General features: G+C 48.7%; 2 protein-coding genes across 6 annotated transcripts in view; one reads left to right on the top strand and one right to left on the bottom strand.

Annotated features, from left to right (window-relative positions):
* Positions 1–236: 236 nt before the first annotated feature.
* LOC122386930 lies at positions 237–20,876 on the top strand. Of its 2 annotated transcripts, none has more exons than XM_043376681.1 (7): positions 237–352; positions 3,253–3,990; positions 4,983–5,068; positions 5,589–5,746; positions 9,795–9,940; positions 18,257–18,386; positions 20,061–20,876. In XM_043376681.1, exons 2-7 carry the CDS (start codon positions 3,948–3,950, stop codon positions 20,260–20,262), a joined length of 765 nt encoding a protein of 254 aa, XP_043232616.1. In that variant the 5' UTR covers positions 237–352; positions 3,253–3,947; the 3' UTR covers positions 20,263–20,876. The 2 variants fall into 2 exon arrangements, with proteins under 2 accessions (XP_043232616.1, XP_043232622.1); XM_043376687.1 differs by having other exon boundaries at positions 252–479.
* Positions 20,877–23,087: 2,211 nt separating this feature from the next.
* LOC122386903 (FERM domain-containing protein 4A-like) overlaps positions 23,088–25,736 on the bottom strand; it is a 102,874-nt gene continuing 100,225 nt past the window's right edge. For all 4 annotated transcript variants that reach the window (XM_043376633.1, XM_043376639.1, XM_043376658.1 and 1 more), the window contains one exon: positions 23,088–23,526. In XM_043376633.1, the coding sequence (XP_043232568.1) occupies positions 23,325–23,526 (202 nt within the window). In that variant the 3' untranslated portion in view covers positions 23,088–23,324. The remainder of the gene's footprint in view (positions 23,527–25,736) is intronic.

Genomic DNA, 25,736 nt, shown 5'->3' with positions numbered 1-25,736 from the left:
GAGTCTTCTCTATCCTTTCGACTTTGACTCTTGAAGAAATAATTTGTCCTCTCTTGCCTCACTTCTCCACACGATAGCCCACCGCGCCGCCGCCGCCCCCCCCCCCCCTCCCCTCTCCAGCGCCCTCTGGCGGCACCATCCGTCATCAGAGACCGGTCGACCTCGACCGTGGTCGGCCCCCTCAGCCCCCCCCCCCCGCCGGTGGCACGCGTCCCTCCCAGCCCGGCCGCGCCGCCGCCGCCGCCGCTGTCAGTTTCAGCTCGGCCGCGGTTTGGTGAGTGTGGTCCGCGGCGCCGGTCTGGAACCAGAGAGAGCAGTGCGGAGAGCGAGAACGAGAGCGAGGGAGAGAGGGGTGAGTCAGACGGGCCGAGAGCGGCGTCTCACACCGACGCGTAGCAGTGTTCGGCGTAACTGATTCAGAGATGAGGTGGCTGAATAGCGAATGGTGACGTCAGAGGCCTGGGACCGCGACTGCCGAGGTCAGTGGGCTGGTAGTACCAGCTGTGGTTAGTTGTTAGTCGGGTAGTCTGGCGATCTGATACCCCAGTGGAACCAATGTGAAATACGGTGTCCTGTCTGTTGCACGAACATTGCCTGCTAGGGCCTCGGGCATTACCGTCTTATGGGTAACGGAGCTACCAGGAGGATTAATTTGTCGTAAGGTAACGTATCCCCACAAGAACGCATTGAAATTACAATATTGCCGTTTGTTGAACAGCCTCCTTTGGAGTGAAGGGTGTCGACTGGCTCGTCGGTCAGTGCATGCTTCCGTACTTTACCGTGATTCTTCCCGGTTCTCATGGATAACGGTTCATAGCTCTATTAAAAGCGGCACTGTCGGTACTAACACTGACTTACTTCCATTATATGACTTCGCTTTCTGGTGGTCCACATCCTGCTGAACTTCGATCGGCTACATCGGGCACCCGCTGTTCCCGTCTTGGGCATTGCTCCTCGACCGACAGCGCAAGGCCGCATACATACATACACAAACCTCCCAGGGCTATTTCTGAGCGTGGCCACCCGGTCACGTGTTTATAGCCCCGGCACGTGAGTTCCCTGGAACCCGGCATTTCTCCAGTGTGCTCGCACGGGCCCGCTGTGGTTTTCCGAGCCATGTGAGGGCGCCGTTTGCGTGGCTGGGCTGTCGGTCGGTCTGTGATTTAGTGGATCGCTGGACGGCAGCCGGGTCGGAGTACCTACCAAGGACGGGACCTTATTTGGTCTCGGAGAAACGGCAGCGCTTTGACGAACCGCGAGAAGATGGGGGAAGGTTTCGCGCCCGGGATTGTTTGTAATTGTTGAAATTGCGAGTTGCGACACCCTGCTGACTGCTCGGGTGATGATTTCATCGCGCCTACATTGGAAACATCCACGGATCAGGTGTAAACGACACATGTCATGCGCATTACGCGATCAAAACTTACGCTCTCTGCCAATGACATATAACTTTTTTGTAGCGTTTCCGTAGTTAATGATCTGCATCCTTCCCAGTCGTGAAGACGTTTTGTTTTTCAGCGCACTGACCATCAGCTGGCCCTTACAAGCAATCGTTCCATGACAACAGCTCGAGCCAGGGCACCAGTGAGCATAGTGAATTCTGATGAATGAAACGTTCGTGTGTTCCCATCGACATTCGAAATAGTCACTATTTCATCATGCGAATAAATGTCGCGCTGCTATTGATGCTACCGGCAATAACTTCGGCAAGCTATGATTCAGATTGGCATATAAGCTGCATCCTGTTCTACATTGTTCAGTGCCCATTTCCTAGATAATCACGAACCTCTGGGCTACGGGACATGACAGTGCTATATAGGCTATTGACTGAAAACTCCCAGTGCCGTATTAACTGGTGAGCGACAAATAACATGTCAGCATTGTGCCAAGTAATGTGACATACCTACATGCCTATTCGGTCGAGGTAGGTAAATGTTCACACCTCAAAATCATAAACGAAAACCCCCCTAGACAAACATCTAGACAGATATCTACAAATGACATTTAGACGTAAGCGACTTCATTGAAACTCACGCACCGTCTGCATTTAATTATGTGAAATAATAACCTTAAATAGTTTCTAAGCCTCCATTCCAGATGACAAGAACGGGTGGCAGGTTGTCCTGTTTTCTTCACCCCGTATATGGTAGTCCTTCACAAATTTTATCATCACATTATAAACGGTCATGTGTAGACCAAGCAGACGGTCATGAAGATACAACACACGTCGGCAGGCACCAGTTGGGTGGCGTGACCCAGCCACCAACATTGTGAGAGTACTACGCCGTAGTTGGGTTTGGAGCGTAGTGCCACCGATGGCTCCACGCCAGCTCCCCTCCCCTCCCTACAGTGGAGGAGTGCCCTCCTACACTACGGAGGAATACCTACCCCCGCCCTCCACCCCCCAAATGCGGAGGAGTGTCTTCCTCTCCTAAAGCAAAGGAGTGCTCCCCTGCGGAGGAGTGCCCCTTACAACGGAGCCCGGAGGAGTGCCTCCCCCTTACCGCGGAGCCCGGAGGAGTGCCCCTGCCCCCGCACAAACCGTCCCGGGGTATCGGAGGACGGGACTGCAGACGGTGGCGCGCCCGCGGCGAGCTCGTCACGCTCCTTGTTATGAAATATCTGTCGCCGCCTGCATCAGCCCGTGCAAAGGCTACAGACGCAGGAGGTGACGCTTCATGGGTAGTCTGGAGCGGCCAGCTGTCTTGATGTCATCATTATGAGAAATGAACACGATTTTTAGGTGTCATTGGATTTGCCGGGGTTATAAAAGTTTGGCTGAATGCTGACAAAATTGGCGTTTCTAAAAGATTGCCGGAACTATTTAAACTGATAAACGTTTTTAATATGCCTCTTACGGTATACTAAGACAAAAATAAGCTCGGTGTTATTAAAAGCGATGCGTATGCGGTAATCACTGGAAGCCCTAGATCATATGCGTTTAGGGATAGATGTATTCAATTAATTAAAATGTATTGCCTACAGTGATTTTTTTTTCACTACATATTGAGTTCATATCAATTATATGGTTATATGGATGGCGATCGTATACCTAAATCTTCTCATTTTACCTAGAACCACATCTGTGCACCCGATTTCCGCCCTCAGCCCTGCAACAATGAAATATCCGTCACCGCCTGCTCTGACTGTTCCGAGTAACGGCCCTCCGAGCGCCGCTCGTCACCACAGCTGTGAGCCGCAAACACAGAGCTGCAGGGCTGGCCACTGACGCAGCGTCCTGTTCCGTTCCAGGCGCAGCCGCACGCCGCTCAGGAAACTCGCCGCGGCTATCGAAACTGACCGGAAGGGACCGCTTCCGGTTTCGCTGAACGACGACGGCACGGGAGGGATAGACGGCTCGACGCCGGCGAATTTCAGTGATCTTGTTTCGTGGTGACTCGGACAGTGGGGGTGGCAAAGTTGCCGCCACTGCAACTGAGCGCACTGCTGGGCCAAACCCATCTGACGTTATAACATCTCGTGAAGAATCAGTGACGTTGCCGTCGGGCGCCGAAAGTGATACACTGACGGTGATTGGCCAGGGCGGTGCCTCAGTGTAACGTCATCCGTGCTGAGTGACGTCAGTGTTGTGAGGTGAGGCCGGGCCGCCGCGCCGGTAGGGGTGCCAGTGAGCGGGTGGAGATTCAGAGGAGTCAGACCGTCGGCTGGGCCGTTCCGTCGGCGTCGGCAAGTGGCCGTCTTACTACCGACACATTACTGTCCTACAGCCGACAAGAGGCTGTCTTACGGTCGACACACCACTGTCGAATACGGGCAGCCGACAGCCGACAGAGGGTTGATTGTCCAACAGTCGGCATTTTACGACCGTTTGGCATCAGAGGCTGTGGGCGTGACCTTGTCGACCGTGGTGAGGCCGTTTCGCAGTGCCAGCGCTGTATGCCAAGTGGTACCGTAGTCTAGAGAGACTTGCCAAGCGTCACGCAGAGATGGCACCGGCCAACCACCTGCTGTTTCTCTTCACAATCGCAGGTAAGGGGCCACCCCAGGCCCGGTGACTACCCAGCGTGTGCAGTGGTCATTCTTAAGTCGCCCAGCTCACCTTTTTTTGTGCGGCTGTCAAAACTGAAGTAGTTTTTGGCGTCGCCTTTCAACAGCGGGCATTCAGTTAAATCGTCAGAGACCCCAGTTAACGTTAAGGTATACCTAGGGGAAACAGCAGCTGAGCAGCTCCTTTCCCATAGTTACCGATAGAATCTTCTCTTTCCTTCCCGATAGTTGGTATGCATCGCCTGCTCAAAAACGACTCTAGACTTGACTATATGCCGGAGAAGTCCAAGTGAATTTCTTTGAAACACCTTTTTCTTGTATCTGAGAAACCGGGATCGCTTCTGCTTTGCGTATCAATGTCAAAGCGATCTGATAAATATTAATGTCACTTTGTATTCGCATGGAAATAGCTCATTTGGCAACACAACCGTTAACCAACGACCGTGTTGTTTTACCCTCATATGATTGCCGTTATATTTCAGAGACATGGTTATCGTTCTGCTACTTTTAGGGTCTGTGGCACGTAAATGACGGTAGGCACGTAATCCAGTCCGGGTGGCAGCCAGAAAGGTCAAATTGGCGGCGTGGACACGGTGTGACTGACTGCGCAAAGCTCACTGTTTTGTGTCCGGGCTCTGACATACAGGGCGGCTTCTCCGGAGAGGGCAAATGTATCCTGGACAGGATCGGCGTTTTTCCAGCCTTTTGTTCCATTAGCAGCTCTGTGCAGTTGATCCTGTGATTTAGCCGGCCCACACATCCCTTCGGGTGGCGTAAGCTGACATGAGACTGCTAAAATAAATACAGATGTCAATCGAAATGTGTGGATTACCATTGTAAGCTGACATATTGAAAACGGTGCTATCTAGCTCAACATGCCCAGATCCTGAGGTCCGGCGACAATTTTCTGTGGTGAAATGTTTGTAGGGAGCCTTAGCTGACCATTCTGTATGCTTTCTCTGTATCTTTTTCAGGCATTTTCAGGCATGCAATGTCGTGCAACAAGGAGAACAAAGAAGTGGCGCATTGCCTTCACACCTACCTCGAACGAGATTTTCTTGTGAGTATTCGTCAGCGCCGTTATTGCGCCGGCCTTTCTTATTGCTACCCCTCGCACGCCTTGATTTCCCTCTCAGCATCCATGGTATCAATGGAACATAGAACCAGTCTGTCATTTCTCTGTCAGCTTGCTCTGCTGGGTCGGCAGATGGTAACAGTCCCGAGGCCGGCCCTCTGCGCTCCACGTGTCTGATATAGGGCAGAGCTGCTATCCCGTCTTTTCTCGCTCTGTTTGATTCTTGGCCAGTCGCTGTCAGTGCCATTCAACCAGACACGCACGGAGCAGCGGGCTCGAGTCGGTCAGCCGGGCGGTCGTGCAGCCTTTCTTTATACTTGTCCATCGAAGTGGGACGGGGCTCAGTCTCCAGCCTGCACTGAGTCTTGCTCCAGTACCGTGCCGAGTAACGCTCGATCAGACACGCGAGTATTGCGCGCGCATCACTCTGAAGATGTCATGATGAGAGCATCATATAAGGTATACTAATACGCATAGTTTAGTCTTCCCTATGCCTTTTTCACAGTCTATCGAGGCTATCGTGTACCCCGAGAGGGAAGGTCTCTCCAACATCAACCGTGCTCGGCAGCGGGGTCGGTCGCGGGGCCGGCGGCCCGGCGGCGGGGCCAACCGATTCGGCGACAGACCCATCCTGGACGGACCGGAAATGGCCGAAAACTGCAGGTGCGTGACTTCTCGCTAGTGTTGCCCGGTTGATCCCGTGAGGCAAATGCAGCTCATTTCCGCCGGCTTACTGGTTTCAGTTCCTTGATTTATGTCCTCCGCGAATTTATATTCGTCCTGCTTCTTGAGCTTATATCAAATGTGTGTCTGCGTGCATGGTGTCAGATACTGATAAGACTCATAATAGTGTAATTTAGGGTTAAAACCCATTCAACTGCTAAACCGTAACTCAAAAGGGAGAATGTGGCCAAGGTCGATAGTTTGTTACGTGTCCTGAGTGTTTCGTATCAGTGTTTCTTGCTTGAAAATGGTAAAAGCCTAGCTAATGATGTCGGCCTCGTGGCAGTTTTATGAGAACCCCACGACCTCGCCTCCATGTGGTGTCTTTGAAGCAAAAGTGGCAAAGCACCGCATGGAAACTTTGAAGGCGTGCGCTGGCGGAATTTCCCCTGGCACAATAGGTCAGCACACCCGAATTTCGTATTCCGTGAGTGATTGTGTCCTAGCCCTAGGCCGTCTATTGTCACGCAAATGAAATTTGGTCACGTGATGGACGGCGTCGGCAGCATTATACGGCCTCGTGAAACGCGCCACCCAAAACGGCTGCCGCGGAGCGCCTCGTCAAGCTTTGTTGATTTATTATTTATTTATTTATTTATTTATTTATTTATTTATTTATTTATTTATTTATTTATTTACTTATTTATTTATTAATTTTTACTTTTTATGCAAAGTGCTAAGCTTGATTACCAGAATAACTAGAGTGCACGCGATGAATGCCACTCATTTTGAGTCAGCTGGCAACGCTTACTTTGTGAATATAGGTCTCATGTTTTTGCGAGGAATATAGCCCAGGACCCACCGGGTCAGCTCCGGTAAATAGCAGGGCGCTTGTGACCTGTGACCTGTGACCCGTGCCCGTCAGAAAGTGACTAAAGGTCAACTATGTAGGTATTGCGTCTGAACATAACAATCACATTTGTATTTTACGGCGCAGCTGATTGCTGTGGTTGTACTCAACAGCTGAGTATTTTGATTTAGCGAGCACTGGTCGCCGCTTATCCAGCTTATTTGAGCGCCGATCGCACAATGGAATGTCGGTCGTAGCGCTGTGCTGCTGTTTGCATTACTTTCTAGCAATCAGTGAGGCATGCGCACGCTTAATTATGAACGTATTGCAGCAGTAAATGCTACCACATTGTCGCCATAAAACCGTTTATCGCGATAGTTCATCAGCTTGTTTCTATAATAGTCATCGATCTTTACTTATTTTGAGCTTAACGGCCATCCATCAGGGGCAGTCAGTGAAACAGAATCGGTGCTGGTTAGTACTGATATCACAGTTACCAATGTAATACATCTTATTACATGCTTAGCCAGACATAAACTTCATTAGGCCAGCGCCATTAGAGCAACTTAGCCGATTGTCATTTTGTGCACAGCGGGTCGGCGTAGTGTTGTGAGAGGCTCTTTGCTGATATGGACGGCTTTGACTGGCGGTTGCAGCGGCCGCCATGGCCCTTTATGTGTTCAGACCATCGAGCTGAGTGCTGCCGGTCGCCGCTGCAGCGACATTGACGGCCTGTGTCAATATCTGCTCAGTGCAGCGGCTGGCGCGGGCGGCATTCAATCGTCGACTCGGTTCACTCCGCACCGCTGCCTCCCTCCGACCTAACCCCTCTACCCCCGCCGACCTGACCCCCGACACTGGCCAGTGGACAGCCACCAAATTAATGACGCCGCCGCTCTCACTTTCAATCAGCAGCCGCCCCGGTAAACGCCCGTCAACGCTTCGCCGTGAAACAGGCCGTTTTCATCGGAAAATAAATCGATACCAACCATTGGGGATGACAAATGAACAATTTTTGGAAGTTAAGCATTCAGTTCTTGGATCCTTTGTCGTACGTTAATGTCTCGTAATTGAATAATGGTAATGGGGTGCACGATTTGATTAGACGGCTAACGATTTAAAAGGCGACAATTAACGTCCAAAATGATTGATGAAAGTCCGTGTCACTCTCAATCGTTTGAAACCTCAAGGCTCGTCCCAATCAGGCTATCCCCCAATTGCGCACATGCACAGTATGCAGCAGTTTTATATATGCGGGCTAGAAAGCCTTTTTCTCTTGCTTTACAAGCAGAAAACATGTCAGTTATGTCTACAATAGCTGCAAATTTGTGCATGCTCAAATTTTGTCGCGTTCGGCGTAACTTTAAATATAAATAGTCTTGGTTTGATCGTAAGCTTTCAAAGTGCATCTCCTTCCCAAACAAGAATCTGATGCCTAACTTAAGTCCTTGCCCATCTTCTTTAAATATACACGCCACATAAATATACTATTCGCATAAAACAGAGCGTCGCATGCTTTAAACGTGCCGTTGCATTAAATATTAACGAAGTTTCACACTGAACCGCCCTGCTAATTGCTTTTATAAATGGTTGATTTGAAGTTACGCAAGCAACAGCAAAGTATATCTTGGTTTAGCGCAAGTAGGCACTTATTGTCGTATTAGATGTTGATCTTCTGAAAGTCGACAACTTAAAGACATACCTACGACTTGTGTTTTACCCGGGCTGACTGCATCATAATTGTGGGGAACATCCTGTCGCGCCCCTCCTTTGGTGCATCTTTCACTTTGGTTTGTTTCTCTGAAAGTGTGCGCCGTCTTGTTTGCGTATGCATTCGTGGGTCACGGGATGGATCGATTCGGCATAACTCCCCGTAATCCCCGGGATATCTGTGCCCAGAGTTACTAGATCCTATCCCAATTACGGACTCTTATCTACAGGCAAGATTGACAATATATGTGGATGGCATATCAAGTTTTGTTCGTGTCATGTGAATGTCGTGCATGCGTTAGTAACTAGCATACCCACTCCTACACATAAAGCCTTATATATTACGTCTTATACCCTTCAATGAGGTGACATTTTCTATCTTATAGTTGCATGTATCGCATAATCCGTGTAATAAAATGCAAAATACATAAGACGTATGATCGTATCTACAATGTGTACAGTAAGTACTATCTTGACAGCGTCATCAAACACTGCCTGGTTTGCTGCCTACAGACTGATGAAACGTGTCATAATCCAAAACGTTGCTGGTACAAAGCAGAAAGATATAGCTCAAATAGTTGAATAATGATAATCTGATGATTTTGAGGTTTCACGACAATCCTGAAAGCAATATTTGTTCCGTTTACAGCCCTTTGACTCGCCAGCTATTCTATGTAGCTTTTATGTGACTCAATCACGTTTTACCTACCGCACTTACCTATTTACCTACTGCGCCGCACACGAATAACAAGTCAAGTGGAGGCTAATTTTCATAAAACAAATATCGAAAAATAATTAGAGTATGCGCTCAAAAACGCAGGAATTAAATGCCAAAGTGCTGAACGAGTCTCACTCGACTCTGTAAGTGAAGAGTGTTATGTTCTATGGATTGATCACAAACAGCTTCTTAGATACAGTGCTACACTGCAGCCGCAAACAAAGCTGCTAAGAGCTTCTTGAGGCTTTGAGCAGCACTTCTTTTTGTTTATCCTTGCGATATTTTGTGGATGTCGTGATCAGCTGGTGGCTAAATGTAGCGAACTGATGGAGATGATCCGCAAAATACGAAAATTAGTGTTCTTTTCACAAACCCAATGGCTATAACTAGGCAATACATCATAGCTGCTGCATTGCTGCCAACTATAGGTGCAATTAAACGGCTGGCCGTTACGAATCGCCCGTGTAGCTGCGCATTACACCTACCCCGGGTCTGCACTGAATGCGTCTTCACACACATAAGCTGACAATCATGTTTCATAAATTAATTATAACTATTGGAATTTATGTGCTAGGTAGGTATACCCAAGATTAATGATATACTCATGCACCATCTATATGACATGGGCCCTACCATTCCCTGCTGATCGTGGTGATTACATGATGGGGTGTGTCGTGCTTTGGAGGCCAAAGTCTACCTTACCTCCGTTTCATGTCCCAGTCTCGCTGACAATTTATGACGTTATTGCCTCCTCTGTCTCCCCGCGTCAGACGGATTGAGATGATGGTGACCTGCTTCGAGAACGTGCTGCTGACCTGTGAGAGCTTAGGCGACTTCTTCCGCTACCGAGACCTGTTGCGGGCGGTGGCGCTGGTTCAGGAGTGGCTCTGTGAGGACGTCATCCACAGGTTCTCAGGTGAGAGCGAGTACCTATATCAGTGGCAGTTGCGCTGGTCCAGGAGTGGCTCTGGGAGGACGTTATACGCAGGTTCTCAGGTGAGAATGGGTACCTATCTCATTATCAGTGGCGCTCTGGTCCAGGAGTGGCTCTGCGAGGACGTCATACGCAGGTTCTCAGGTGAGAACGAGTGTCTATCTCATGTGTGATGTGGTGATGGTCCAGAAGTGGCTCTGTGAGATCATTCACAGGTTCTCAAGCGAGAATTGGCATCTAATTGTATCTCGTGTACTGCCGCCTCAAAGTTTAAGTTTTTGATGACCTAAGACGTCCTCGGACAGCTTTTGTCGCACAAACTTTACTGTTTCAGCCCGACAGCAAACACGAGTGCAACATGAGTGCAACTGTCCCAGCTATTTTTACTCATAGCAATTCGCAACCCTCCTGAATTGTTTAAGTGCGTCATCGTTTGTTGGTTCTAATTTCCATTTGGTAATCTGATACGGAACTTGAACAGGTGTATTGTGCGACGATAACGGAAAGTGCTGATTTAAAGATCTTGGGTGGCATCGAGTGACATTTAATTTTAGCCTTGGCTTCGTTGCAAACGAAACGTATTAAAGTAACCGCACATTCTGGATGATATGCGTAGCGAAGCGTCCAAACAGTATGCAATGAGCCGTGAAGCTGGCGCCGACTCCCGAGAGACATGCGTAAACGATTGAGCATTGCATTGTTTGGGTGGGTACTGGGCAATGGGCATAGGCAATGCATTCAAAACAGTCTAAAGTTTCCAGTTTTCAAAACAGTAAAGTTTCCAAAGTGTAAACAGCGTGAGGAACTGTTTACAAACTGCAACAGAGAGTAATAAAGTAAGCTTCCATGAAGGTATAATATGCAGATCCAAGCAGCCACAGCGATGGAAATTCACAAGTGTGGGCGGCTCCTGAATCGTTTGAGCTAAAATTGTTACTCATTCCATTTTCATCCTCATCCCACCCTCATCCTTCCCTCATCCGACCAACATCCCTCCTTATCCTGCTCTCTGTTTTTCCTCAAGTCGTCGCCCTCTGTGGCCTGCGCGGGGCCCGTTGGTGCTCGATCTCCCCCGCCGGCCGGGCACTGACCTGAGGTCGCCGTCTGCGACTCCACCTCTTCACCAATGACTCTCAGTCCTCGCTCCTCCGGCGTCCGCCACTCACGTGTGCTCCCGTGCACGTCTGGCCACACTGGCTCCTGCACTGCGCTGAGCTCCTGAGCGACGACTGCCGACACCGTCAGTGCCGCCTCCGCCGCCGTCAGCCCGGCCGTCCGCCGTCCGTTTCTATGTACAGCCCGCGGCGCCCTAGCGACGGCCAGCGCCGGCGAATGGTGACATGGAGCGTGTACAGAGCCGTCTGGGGGTGCACACGAGGATCAATACTGACAAATGAGCGGTCCTGATCTGCGGTCCACTCTCGGCGAGCTGCGCCCGGAGGTCCATGCGGGGCCGCGGCCGGGGTCTGTCTTGGGGACCCCACTGTGGCGGTCGGACGGGCGGCTTCCTCTGTTCGAGTGTTACGGTAACAGATGTAGCACCAGATGAGTCACAAACTAGTGGCTTTTAACATTTTTTTTTGCGGTGTACGCGATACATGCCGAGTGAGCTGTTTCTGAAAGTAAATAAATTTTTGAATGATCAATGATCAAGGCTCATCGCCAATTATGGTGAGCACTAGCCATCTAACGCAAAAGGTATTGCTCTGCGTGCCATAGAAAATCAAAAGACCCACGTTTCTGTCGTTAAGTTTATTGGTCCACCTTCCCTGTACTTCCTTATTCCCCTAAGCGGTAAACCACCCACGCTATTTGGCATGCCTGGGGTGGGCTAGATTTGGGTCAGGTGGACGTCAATGGTAGTACGCACTGCTGCGCGCCGCAATTACGGGCGCCGGTGTGTAGTGCGGTGTGCGGACCCTCCCCCGGGCCATGTCCGTAACCAATTGACGCATAGGGTGAAGTCGTATAAGAGTACGCACTTAGTGGATTTCTTGCTCTCATTTGTTTAATATTTGAAGGAATGAAATCGCAAATAGGGAATATTAAAGTTCATTGAATTAGCCATCAACCCATGGGGCAACGATCCTTCAGCGTAAATGGAAGTGGTCTAAAACTGACATTTTCTGAACCGTTGCACTTGCGTACTCTTACCATATGGGGTGTGTAAGAGTACGCACGCCAGGCGGGTGGAGTACGCAAGCATATGAACACACATCTATGCAGCTTGCACTGTCCAAATGCTTAACCCGCGCCCCACTGGGGGGGGGGGGCTATTTATAGCCCCCCCCTCCCGTTTTTCTGCAATAACTTCCAAACCGCTTGACGGATCAACGCCAAACTTTCAGTTCCTTCGGCTGCATCAATTTGACACCTTGTGTCAAACTTTGAACTTCGTAGCTACCATAGGTCGGCCGGAAATGACGTCAGAGTGACGTCATGTTCGTCCGATTTCGACGCAAAACATTGAACCACGGCAATCGCTCCCAAGAGCTCAGTTTTTAAGCTAGATCCAATTTCTTTGCATGAAAGAACTCAGAATTGACCACGCTATCAAACTGCTATCTCGGATTTTCAAAATTTTGAAATTTCGAAAATTTTATATAATAATATTCAAAATTTATATTTTTATATTTTTTTCAAAAAGTTTTTGACTTTTCGAAAAAACCGGAATATATGTGACAGAACGCATGATTATGACTAACTCTAGCAAGTTTTAGCTAAATATCTTCAAAAATGGCCAAGTTATACGCATTATTGCAAAAAATTCACAATTATTAATTTTTCAAATCAATTTTTCAGTACGTATTTGGCATCGTACACCAATATAAATGGCACCATCGTGTTCCTGAGCTCAAACTGCATCCAATAGACACCTTTTTTGTTGACAAATTTCAACTTCAAAATTTGACCTTTTTTACCTGAAAGTGACCTGACCTAAGCTAAATTCGACTCAAAGTGACCTCGAATGACATAGACGACATCAAATTCGAAATCTATGGCCTAAATGGACCATAAAACATGTGTCACGTGACCGACGCATGATATAATATTTTCGTGACCTGTGATGACCTGACCCTGACCTGAAAAGCAAAGTACAAGTTTGGTACCCTCAAGGTATCTAGAGCATCTGTTCACGAGTGTGGAAACCAAAAATGAGCCTGATCTGACTTGTAAGACGGCGGCCAGAGCCCAAAATGTGAACAAGCCAAAGTGCTAATAATTTTTACTTTGACCTGACCTGTGACGTCATCGGTGACCTCGAGGTCAATGAAATTAGGTTTCGCTCGACAGTTTTTCCGGCGCTGTCAGACGCCGTTTGAATTTTGACGATCGGCCCAGTAGTTTCGGAGTTAGGAGGGGGGCTATGAATAGCCCCCCCCCCAGTAGGGCGTGTTATACACAGACCCCAGTGGGGCGCGGGTTAACTTCAAACTCAGAAGGCATTTAAGTTAATTCTAGAATCCAAAAAGAAAAACATAAAATAAATCTTTCAAGTCTATAAACCAGGAAATAATCATGTCCTGTGTTTCTTTAAAAAAAAATGCACAATCAGAAAGGAGAATAACTCGTATTTGGAAGAATTTCGGGTACGCATCTGCATCACAGTGCTCCATTGATGATATACCTACAAAACAAACGTCATTGAGCGATAGATTAATAATTCTATATTTCTGTATATTCGATTCAATGTATAATTCTGCGTACTCTTACCCTCCTGAACAGTGCGTCCTCTTACCGTACATGCAATTCGCGCACAAAACATCCCCAAAACATTGTGCAAAACTTCGCAAACAGAATATTGCACTGTACAGCATTTCCCCAGATAACCTCACAAGTTTCCCACAACAATCACGGAAATGTATCTTATCTCAACTGCCAAGTATCAAAGTTATTGTACCATATCATAATAATATCATAACGCTCGAAAATAATATTCATCGCCTTAAACTAAACAGCGTCGCCTCTCAACGCCCACGTTCCGTTGGTGACATGCACGCACTGGCGGCTTCATGTCACTTCATGAACTCGACAAACCCGCGTTGCTAAGCAACCGAAACAGCTGATGCGTACTCTTATCGCCCGCGTACTCTTACCCGCCCTTACCCTATAGTAGCAGGGGTTGTGAGGAGGCCTGTATGAGCAGTTGGAGGGGACGTTGGGAATAGAAATGAGTAATGAGGAAGGGGACAGCAGTGGTCCATGCCACCCAGAATCGGGGAAATGGAAGTAATGTAATATAGCGATCACTCAGTATAACGTGTAAGCAAATAGCAAGCTGAACAATGCAATGTGCAATGTGCAATGTGATTGCATGCTGCATTCGCTGCTGACTGCCACAAGGACTTTGATTGTAATTAGGTAAATGGCCCTTACGCACATATGTAATCAGTGTATCAGACTTCTGGTTACATTCTAATTAATTAGTTTACCTGTGTAGTTCTGACGAAACGCAACATAGAGTTGAATGTCAAAAACAGCGGTTAATTGCGCGCTATGCTAGGCATTGGTTTACGTTGTCTGAATCACTGGTGTGTAAGGAATGACTCGTGCCATTTTAATATGGAGCTTGATAGCTCCGCTTTAAACTACCCCATTGCAAATCAATTTTCTTACATCGTTAAATGAAGTCGAGCTGGGTTTATTGCCCAATTCACGTTAGGGGTCGTTTAGCCAATCGCTTACCTACACTTCATCGCCAGCGTTCACGGCCATTTATGGACAATTGCCTAGACTTATTCTCTGCCTCGCAACTTGAGTAAGCTACTGATGAGGTCATCCGTAGATCCTTTTGCCTGACACCGTACCTATCCAGTGAGTGTGCGCGATAATCAGCTGAATATCTACCTCGGCAGGTATACCTTGCCAGGTACAGAATGGTTACCTAAAAAACAAGGCAGCTGAATTTTATTGTTTCATAATACGGACAACCGTGGCACAAATTTACATAGGCAGACGGCGACAAACCGTCTCGTTGCTGATTCCGCGGCGGCACGACCGAAGTAAAGCGTTGCGGCACAGCCTACCTTCAGGCGCCTACGTAAGGTGCCATCTAGCGGGAGGAACTGAAGACTACAGAGAAGCGCAGAGTGATAACGATTCTTACCTCTGTGTAACAAAGTATTTAGAAGCTATTCAATGTTTTCGTGTGACGTTTAACTTCTAGGGACTCCGCCATCACGCTGCGCTTTGCAGCAGTCTTCAATTTCTCCCGCTAGATGGCACCATGGGTAAGCGCCTGAAGGTAGGCTGTGCCGCAAAGCTTTATTTCGGCCGCGCCGCCATGCGAGCAAAACGGTGATATTTAGGGGTGCGTGGGAGCTGTCTCCGTACCGGCCCGCCATTTTTCATACAAAAATATTCACGTACTCTTCCTCTCTAGGAAAGCCTCGCCTACAAGCTAGTGTGGGTGATGGTGCATTCACTAAAGCAACTGACGAAAGTATTTAGAGCGGTCCACCAACTTAAGAGTATTCGTTCTTCAATGCAATGTGATAGGCTAATTATTATTACTTATGCCCATACCAGTCGGAATACGCTAATGGGTTGGCATTACTAGTCGAGACACATGAACCGGTATAGAGGCAAGTAATGCGATATAACTTATCAGCATAGGTGGGCACGATCCGTTCCTCCGTTCCTCCGTTCCGGAACGCCGTTACAATTTTTAGGAACGGAGGAACGGACTCGTTACATTTTAAAAAGGGTAACGGACCAAGTAACTTCCGTTACATTGGTTGTTCGTTCCTCCGTTACAAGTTAACAGTTTAGTCCGTTCCTTCGTTCCTCCGTTACTTTTCGTTGTCCGAGCGGGTTGATCTTTCAGCTAACCCACAGACATTAATGCAGCAGCGGAATAGTGGATTATTGAGCAGCCCTGACTTGAAGACGGAAGATGGCCTCAGTGTACAGTGTACTGGCCTTCCGCAATGAGCCGGCGTTGCAGTATGTGTTCGCAAAGTTCAACACGGGCGTCCCTTCAAGCGCCTCAGTAGAGCGCATGTTCTCAATGGGAAAAGATGTGCTACGTGCAAAAAGGGCTACCCTCTCAGAAAGTGGCAGCGGAACATCTTCAATTAAAGGGACTATCCCACATTTAACATGGGGTTTGAGTTGAGATAGCCAAGTTTGCGGCGAGGTTCAGAAACCACTATCTATCTAGGTTGCAACCCCCGCGGCCTCTTGGTGTTGAAGAAATTCGTTCCCTTCATTTGAAAATGGGCCTTGTACAAGGCCCTATCTTCAACATGGAGCGACCGTTAGTGAGACGTCACCTCGTTTAGTCATTCTGATTTAAATGGGTTTGTTCGTTGAAAAATCGCTTAAAACTTGGTCTAAACTTTGTTGTGGTGCCTACAGAGTAAAAAGAATCAGCTTTATGACAGTAATGTGGCCTGGGGAAGGAGGTAATTTTGGGCTGTGACGTCACATATTTGAAAGTTTGTGTTTGGAATATGGGAAGCCTAAGATGTTTAATGAAAAATAAATGCCAGAACCGTGTTCCTGGTCATCCAATTTATAAAGTCGGGCACAATTTAACTCTGGTTTTAACAACATTTTAGAAGGTGGGATAGTCCCTTTAACCCTCGCACGACCAGGCCATTTCTCATAACACGAACGACCAGGGGGGGGGGGGTTGTTACGACCCCCCCTGGCGTTTCGAAACGGAAGGTCGTAGAGCTTAGCGGAAAAAACCAACGGATTGCTCTCAACGAGATCTCGCGATTGGTGGTATATTTTTTGGTCCTAGGTCAACATTTGACCTACTTATGACCGGTCAAAGGTCAAATTTTCCGAAAAAATCAAACTTTTTCGACTTTCCGCGGCGATTGCGGCAAAACGGTGGGAGATATCGACTTGAAACCTTCACTAACTATCGTGTTCCTTGATCAATTCTCTATCGTTTGGTATGTATTTCGTTTCCCTAGCTCTAAAAATGGCGCGTTGGGAGCGCCGGAAGTCGGCAAGGTCACAGTCGGCGGCAGAAATTCGAAAAATCAAAATTTAAATTTTTGAAATCTGATTGTATTTTTGGATTTGGGAGGTCCATTTGCTCCCTATAGAAGCTAATATTGCTGCATATTCCCATTGAGGTGACAAGAATTAGCAAAATAGTGGTTCGGGCGCTTTTCAAAAATAGTACCGGACGCTGTTCCTCTTGTGACGTCATAGCTCCGTGACCTGACCTGACCCGGTCAATTTTCTTGCACCACACGATAGCCAATGCTTGCCCCAACATGCATGGGAAGTTTCATCATGATCCATCAAACAATGTGGGTATCACCGGCAGAAAACCTAGGGATTCGGCGCACACGTTTGGTAACTGTCGGCCGGAGGCTGTACCTCTTATGACGTCATAACTCCGTGATCTGACATGACCCGATCAATTTTTTTTCGGCAAAAGATGCGAAAAGGTTGCCCCAGAGGGTATTGAAAATTTCAGCCCGCTACGACAAGCCGTTTAGCGTGCACTTCGAAAAAACCTCAGGGGGGGGGGGTTGATACAACCCCCCCCCTAGGCGTTCTAGGGTTAAGGGAGAGGGGGGGGCACTGCCGACTTTTTGTCCCATTCTTTCCATGCAACGCACATAGGGCTAATGTTAAAATGCCAAAATCAAAGGGGGCACGGTGCGCCGGTGCCCCCCCCCCCCCCCGTTCCGCCGCCTATGCTCTCAGATGCCAACCTGGAACGTCTAGTGTTCGTGAAGTGCAACCGGCATCTGGCCGGGGACAAGTGATGCGCATCAGTACCACCAGACGTTCCAAGGTTTAGTGTCCAATCAGTGCCCACTGTCTTGGTAGATTTGGTGGGCATTCCGCTTTCTCGGTAGGTTTAGTTGGGTCAGAATGGTCTAAAAAATGTTTGAAATACCCAACATTTTAACGTTTTTTATTTTGCTGTAACGGAGTAACGGACTAAAAGAACTTCCGTTACATTATATACAGAGGAACGGAGGAACGAGTAACGGAAGTCACGTTTTGAGGGAACGGAGGAACGAGTAACGAAGTTACAATTTTGGGGAACGGTGCCCACCTATGCTTATCAGTTGATAATAAATCCCAATGATCTTATGGAAAGCCATCCTATTTACCTACCGTTACCTACTAATGGAGACTAATGTGTCTCTAATGCTATATCGTGTTTTATTAGATAATCGTAAGCCCATTTGTAAGTTGTAACCATTCTCGGAGGATCTGTTTGATGATTCTCCAAGAGCCTCATCTCTGACTCGAGCACGCGTCAGCCTGTCAGGGTTGTATGACGATAATCTGACCTCTCTCTCTCTCCCTTCACAGTGCTGATATCGTCCGTCAGCTGCTACAAGCAGGCGCTGCTCGAGGCTGAGGAGTGCGCCGACTCCTCTCTGCCCGACAACCTGTGGCCGCAGGTGTTACGAATGGAGAAACAGCGGGAGGAAGTCTGCTCGTGAGTTACCTGTTGAGTAATCCTTATATCCTCAATAGCTGCCCGTAGCTTTTTATGCTGAAATGTCACTTTTGGATAACATATATAAGCCTGGCGGCGACTGTGGCCGGCCAGCCGGCCCCTGCAGGGTAGGACGCCCACCAAACAGTAGGTCGATCGGCTAACGTCACACCCCTAAAAATGCCGACTGTGATACTTTCCGAAAGGGCGACGTCTTCGCTTCAACCTTGAGTAACTCCGTGATCTGGTCCGACACCAAGTGTGACCCAAGCTGACTGAAAGTAACTCGAGGCGACCCTTATTACCTGACCTGACCCCGCATAATCAAATGATATAAATGACCGGTGAAGTTTTGAATATTGAGTTCCTTTTGTTCATTCCGTTAGTGAAATGTAGATCAGACAGCTCGTACTTTGAATCTAATTTACATCATCACCTTTCCACGAAGAACTGCCCCCTACCGTGCTGGGCGTTAGTGGGACATGACATGCAATTGGTGCACAGACTTGCAAAGCAATCATCTTGAGTGAAATTTAAAATGCAAAAGGAACGTCTCCCGTGATTGTGATTGGTAACTGGACCCTGTAACCTGCCAGGTCAGTGCCTAATTTGACGTTAGCTCTTGCTACGATTGCATCAATTCAATTACAACGTAGAGGTGAGCTGTTTCAGTTAAGAGCCATATTCTTATGTCATGGATCATAACTAGGCCAAGCCATATCAGAGGAATCCATCACCAAGCTGCAGCAGTTTCAAAGACCATGCGCCAATTTCGCCTACTTACAAATTCGACGAACTCAGTTTGCGCACCTTTCAAAACATTTGATAAATGGAACGTTCATCCACTTCATTATAAACTTTTCCTTTTCTAACCTCCCGATGTATTGGCGCCGATAATCGGTGCGCATTAGGGGCTCACACCCTGTTGCGTTAGCTGATGAGGCAGCGAGCGGCGCCTGTTTGCGCCCATTGAGTGCGGTCCGAGTGTGTTCCTCCGCTCAGCCGGTCAGCCATTGACGGCGCAGCTCCGTCTGTTTGCCGACGGTACCGGTCGGGCTCACTGTGTAAACCGGCGGGGTCGCCACCGGCCACCGTCCACCGCGCGGCCCCGCCGACTGACTGACTCCGGCCGGCCGGCCGGCACTGCGGCCATTTCGGGAGGCGGAAGTCCGCGTATCACGTGTTATGGCGCCTCTATCGAACACGACACTATGCGAACCATGTCAAACATGTATAGCGACGAAAACAGTGGGCTATTTGCATGGTAAAGGAGTATGACGACACCCACGACACAGTTTTATGTAAAACGCTTGAAAGGTGTTCAAATGTGACATTAAGGCGTGGTTACGCCAGTCATAGGTGGTTAGATATTGACGCGCGGCAAGTGTTTCAGCGTTATTCACCCTTAGTCCCTTACATCAACATAGCTATCACCTATGCAGACCACCTTAACTATTTATGCACAGACTGTGACTCTATTTTTCTTCTAATCGTCTTTTGCTACCGAGACTATTTGTCCTCATACAGACTATACGCCTGTGTCTGTCTATGCAGACTCTTGATACAGGCTTCCTTATATCTGGTCTCTGTACAAGTGTACAGGTTATCCCTTGCCTCTACATATCTTTCCCCTGTCTCTCTATACCGACCCGTCTCGTGTTCTCCCGCCGACAGGCCGCTCCACCGTCAGTGTCAGTGTCTGGAGCGTAGTGGGCGCCTCTCGCGCTGCGAGTCCGACGCCGCCGACCTCTACCACAACGTCACCGGCATGTTCCTGAACTCGTGGTGCGGCGCGGCCGGCGGCGTCAGCTCCTCCGTCAGCCTTCTGCTGGCCGCGCTGCTGGTCACCTCCAGCTGGCGACTGCTGGCCGGCTGAGGGGTGGAACGGCTGCCGGCGGGGCGGCTGACGGCTGACGAAACAGCTGCTGGAAGCCTTCGACGGAAAGATCCTGATGGCGGTTGAAAGCGGCAGGCGGGACACCAGCTGGGGCTGGCGGCTGCTGACGGCTGATGGAAGCCCAAGACGGGACACTGCTACCCACTGCTGGTGAAGAGTCTGTTGTTTAGTGCTGGCCAGTTGGTGGAACTGATAGCCAGCGCCGCAGGCTCCCATCGACCTTTGGTGAAGGCCAGTGATTTCTACTTGCCGGTATGACCGTATGCCGGTACCGCAGACTGTTTCAGACTGTTTGGCCAGGGCCAGGGTCCAAGAGTGCTCTATGGGGTGAGCCAGGTCAGTCCAGTAGGTGTTCTGACCCGCCTGTGCTGCCATCTAGTGAGGTGACTGAAAAGTGCCAGCCGCAGTCTGAAGTGGAGGTGGCAGACTGACTGGCCAAGCGACTCCTAACTGACCTCAGCTGACCTCTCTGTGACCTGGGTCGATATCGGAGAGACCCTGTGGCGCAGGGTGCGGGTCCTTTGTGGCTGTGATCTTGTTAGCACATGGTAACTGTGCATAATGCGGTGTGGATGCGCGCTGGATGTGATGTCGCTTTAAGGCCGCCCCACACTGGAACTCGCATGCGGGTTGCGAGTTTTTAGGTTTTCGGGTTTCTTTAAAATCAAATAATACAATCTAAGCTGAGTGACCCACACTACCATCTAACAAGCGAGTCTGCATGTTTTTAGCTTGCAAGCGTCCTTGCATCGCATTCCAAAGGTTGATTCTGTGTCAACTTTCGATTTTCCTCGCTGCGAGGTCTGCGAGTTCTGCGAGGTTTGCGGGTTTTTCGTTTGAGTTGAATTTTGGTTCGTTGCGCTGGTATTGCGACTATATGAAATTTTCTGAAGGTGCACCGGCTTCAATGCATTCATGAAGCTACCATAAGGGAACGGTCTAATCGCTTTATGAATTAGTATTATGCCCGCAAACTCAAAACCCGCAAACTCGCAACCCGCATGCGAGGTCCAGTGTGGGGCGGCCTTTACTCGAGTTGTATGGTATCGCTTTACGCGGAGCGATAGTTGTGCTGATCGCCGCACAGTGTGGGTGGGATATTGCGAATCGTTTAGTCAATATGTGTGCCGCTTGCCTCTCTTTGCACTATCAAGTGTTTAACCTATTACTTGGAAACATGAGATGTTCCATAAATACAGACTTCATTGTTGCGTTTATCATGATACCCGTGTAAAGTAGCTTTCATTCTAACCTCCAAAGGGTTGGAGGGTATTGTTAGCTTAGTTGAGAGAGCGAGTGACTGCTGATTAGAACGATGGCAAGAGCTCGGTTCGAGCCCCGCTAGCCTTCTCCCTTTGTCTTTGCCCCTAGCGCCTGGAGGAGGTGATCGGTGTTTAGTGGTAGCATTGGCGTTGAAGTCACCGAGTAAGGTAAACGGCATTTGACTACGAAATACGAATATTTTGTTTCTTCGCGGGTTCAGAACAGCTTTAGCGCAGCATCCCTGGAGCTCACTGCCCTCTCGGGTTCATGACTTCCCCGGTCTCAGACTTCTATTTTACGGCACCGCTGATGTCACAAGGTAGTAAAACACATTCTTGGGTTCAAAAGGTAACGTAGTCAAGGTTGCAGTACCCTACTCGACGTGGTAGTCAAGCAGTCTGAGCAATTTCGGTCTGCAGGCCTCGAATTCACCATAGGAATGCCTGGCGTTTGTTAGTGGCAGACGAGAGTAGCGATTCCTGAATGGAGTTATGCTATCCCCAATATCAATATAATAGCTCAGGCTTTCCAGTCATATGACAAAACATGTTTCCATAGGCACTGAATGGCGAGCAGCATCTTAGCCGCGTCCCTAAGATCTCCTCAAGTGCACTGACCTGTCGACTAAAAGCCAGTTAATGGAACTTGTCGACGCGTCGGACTAGTCCTGACAGGCTACCATCCATACTAGTGGAAGATTGCTAAGTGCACTCAGTCACGGGGCTGAATTACCCACTTATTGCATGATCGCATTATTACATCACGTATACATTGCATCATTCATAGATAACATTCATCTTGTCTATGCATCATTACATGAATGCTAGCTAAAAACTCCGTTTTTATAATGTGTAGGAGAAAACCGTAGAATTACAGCGTCCAGCGGTGGTTTGAAGTTATGTTAGATATGTTACGGTCCGGTCTTTCGAGCCACCATTGGTGGTAAGTATGAGACGTAGTCCCTGAGCAGCTTTCCGCTGTAAGCCTATCAGAGGGTAAAACACTGCCTTTGAAGGTGCTTATCTGATGAAACGACCATTCTTGAAGAATGCTAGTCGTTGTTAGCAAGGAACTTGTCTTACGCAGTGAAAAATAAGAAACAATAAGACCAATATGGACGCAGCCGCTCTAAGGCTTCACACCAATTGACGCAAGTCCCGGTACACTGCCCTTCTGGCTCGGTGAGTGATTGGAAGTTCGATCCCCCTCAAGTGCGCGTCGCGTTACGGACCACTCGCTCTATGACGTAAGCACACACACAGCGGTAGCCTGGTGTTGTCCCAGCAATACCGTGCCGTCCCGCGCGCTGCTGGGTTCTAAGAGGCCACCTGCCCGGCGGACTGAGCACACAGGCGCCGAAGGCTCGTTACATAATGCCGACCACCCTGCTACGCTCCGTATTGTCCGTCCGTCCGTATGTCCGTATTGGGTTTACACATGACGTGAGTCAACAACTCGACGATATTGCGCCTGTCATCGGCACTTCCACGTCCCCTCTTATCGTATAGAGCTGCAGCTATGACGTTTAATACACACTGGTCTTTCAGAAATATTGTATTTCCTGAAAATGAGCAACAGTTTATAATGCACATATGTACAACGTCGTGAACGCTAATACTTCTCACAGGCGAATGATCCCATTAGTAAAATAACGTTTGTACTCTCCATAAAAATGCGTATCACAACGCGCCTGTCTGTACAGCTATAGAGGGGTGGGAGGAGGGGCCGCAATCGGGCCCTATCACAGCGGGGGCGGGGCGGGGGGCGGCGGGTCTCGGTCAGACCAGGGTAGCCGACCTGGTCTGGGGCGGCGGCGGCGGCGGCGGCGCGGCGCCCTCCCCCGGCCGACTTCCCTCGCACCAGGCGGCGAGCATCTCGGAACGGAACGCGTCCGCCACAGAGACAGAGTCCTGGAAACTCGAGTTGTGCGACCCCGGCTGGCTGGGAGAGGCGGCGCCCGACCCCATCGGCGGCGTGGCCCTGCCGACCGAACAGAGAGTGTCAGCATCGGCTCCGTCAACTCGGTCAGAAGACGGGAAAGGGAGAAAACGCGTCAAGCGAAGACATACGGGTTGTGAACCAGATCAACAAAGAGGGTTCGGCAACTCTGGGCTGGCAGGGAACATTTTAGTGGTTAGCTTAGTGGTTTCTGGGAACACTCCGGTATCGCCTGGTTCAATGTAAGTTAAGCACGGTGGTAACACGGTGGTAAGTGGTGGCACGCTCCTGTCCTGATACCATCCTTTATTCAACAATACTGACAGTAATACCTGTAAACGCAATTTTCTGAGTCAATTATCGCATAAACCACGATCTAAACCTACTTTGCTTAGAAATGGCTGGTGTGAAAGCCCCGAGCAAAGCAACAAGAGGTAAGAAGACGAAAGTGGCGCATGTGAAAACGTCGAGAGAAGCGAGGTCAGGGGAAAATGATGATGTGAGGACTGTTAATGAAGCTGAAAATAGCTACATTTGTCCTAAATGTGGGAAGGAGGCTGAGATGGATGTTATAGAATGTGAAACATGTCATGAATGGTTTCACTTTGCATGTGCTGGGGTCACAGATCAGCTTCAGGATTTGAGTGATATTGAATGGATTTGTTGCATGTGCATGTCGCAGAGCGCAACTAACTTCGCAAATGGGTGTGGCAGGCATGATACTGCTGACAGTGCACTGAGGGGGATGATCTCAGAAACAGGGGGCGATTCCGCAATTAAATTTGGCATGATTGAAACTGGCCATGCAAACGGGAAGCATGAGACGGATTCAACAATGGTGCTCCGCAAAGACCATGCAATGGGGGATGGCTATATGTGTGAGGGCGAAGAAGGTGGTTGCATGAGAAGCACTGCAAATGAACTCGCACCATGTGTAAATGATGAGACGCATCTGCATGGGCATGATGATATGCATGACACTGAAACTTTGACTGGGAGTCAAAAGGAGTGTGATAGCTTGCGGAGTGCTGTAATTATGCCAAGGGATACTGTTGAATCCTTCATACAAGCGGCCAAAGCTAACTCGGAAAAGAAGATAGAGACATTAGGGTTTCTGGCAGGTACAAAAGATGATGGAAGAGTGCGCGTCACATCAATAATAATACCTGAACAGATAGGAACAACATCAACATGTGAATGTAGACAGGAGGACCAAGTGGTAGAATGCATTCGAAAAGACGATCTCATTCTGGTGGGGTGGATACATACTCACCCCATTTATGATACATTTATGAGCTCAATTGATGTACATACACAGTACACCATACAGAGAGATGTTAGTGAGGCATATGCCATAGTATGTGCAACTGAGAAAGGCAAAACTGGGTACTTCCATCTCACAGTGCAGGGCATGAGAAATGTTTCAGGATGCCAAACAGGAGGCTTTCACGAAGGTTGTGGTGAGGACACAAACTGGGAAGCAATTGAGCAACCCGAGTGGTGTAGCACACAGATAGAGGTCACTGATCTACGAAGCAGAATGAACAAAAAAGTTCAAGTCGATGCACAGGAGGGACCCCAGCAGAATGAAGATGCTGGTCTGGAGGCAGGAAGAGCCTGCAGCAAGAACAACTCAAAGAAAAGGAGACCTGAAGAAAATGTGAACAAGGATAGCATGCGTGAAGTGGGAAAGCATACAGAGGAGAACAGGAGGCAACAGGCAGCATTAAGCAATGCAATGCAGCAAAGTGAAGACAAGAGGGAGAAAGGAGAAGGAGGCAACACAGAGAAACTGAGACCAAGCACGTCGCAGGGCTGTGAAAGAAGCCAAGGAGTACAAAACTTGGTGATTGATGAAGAGCTGCAGGAAGAAGGTCGAAGCCAAGAACAAATATCGGTTGGAAGAAAACATGAAGGTAGGGTTGAAGAGATGGCCCAGCAGCACGGGGGACGGGAGCAAGAGGGGGATGAGGCAGAAAAAAGAAGCGAGGCATGCCAACAGGAAACAGTCAGATATACCAATTTAGTACAGGATGAAGGAACGCTCTGTCAAGAAAGTGAAAAGCATGAGGGAGAAACTAGCAACAGAGAGGAAAATAGCAGAAATGAGAGAGAAAATGTTAATGTGACTGTACCAGGAAAAGGTGGACAGAAAGACCCTACAGGTAAACCGAAAGGCCTGAGAAAGGCTAGGCTAACTAACGGCGTACTAAAAAGTCCCAGAATTGGGTTAGCAGCACAAATACAGCAGC

The sequence above is a fragment of the Amphibalanus amphitrite genome, unplaced genomic scaffold (genome assembly GCF_019059575.1).
Source record: "Amphibalanus amphitrite isolate SeventyFive unplaced genomic scaffold, NRLGWU_Aamphi_draft 000016F_arrow, whole genome shotgun sequence".
NCBI classification, from domain to species: Eukaryota; Metazoa; Arthropoda; class Thecostraca; order Balanomorpha; family Balanidae; genus Amphibalanus; species Amphibalanus amphitrite.
The sequence above is the reverse complement of the archived record's forward strand: the minus strand, read 5'-3'. Positions and strand labels throughout refer to the sequence as shown.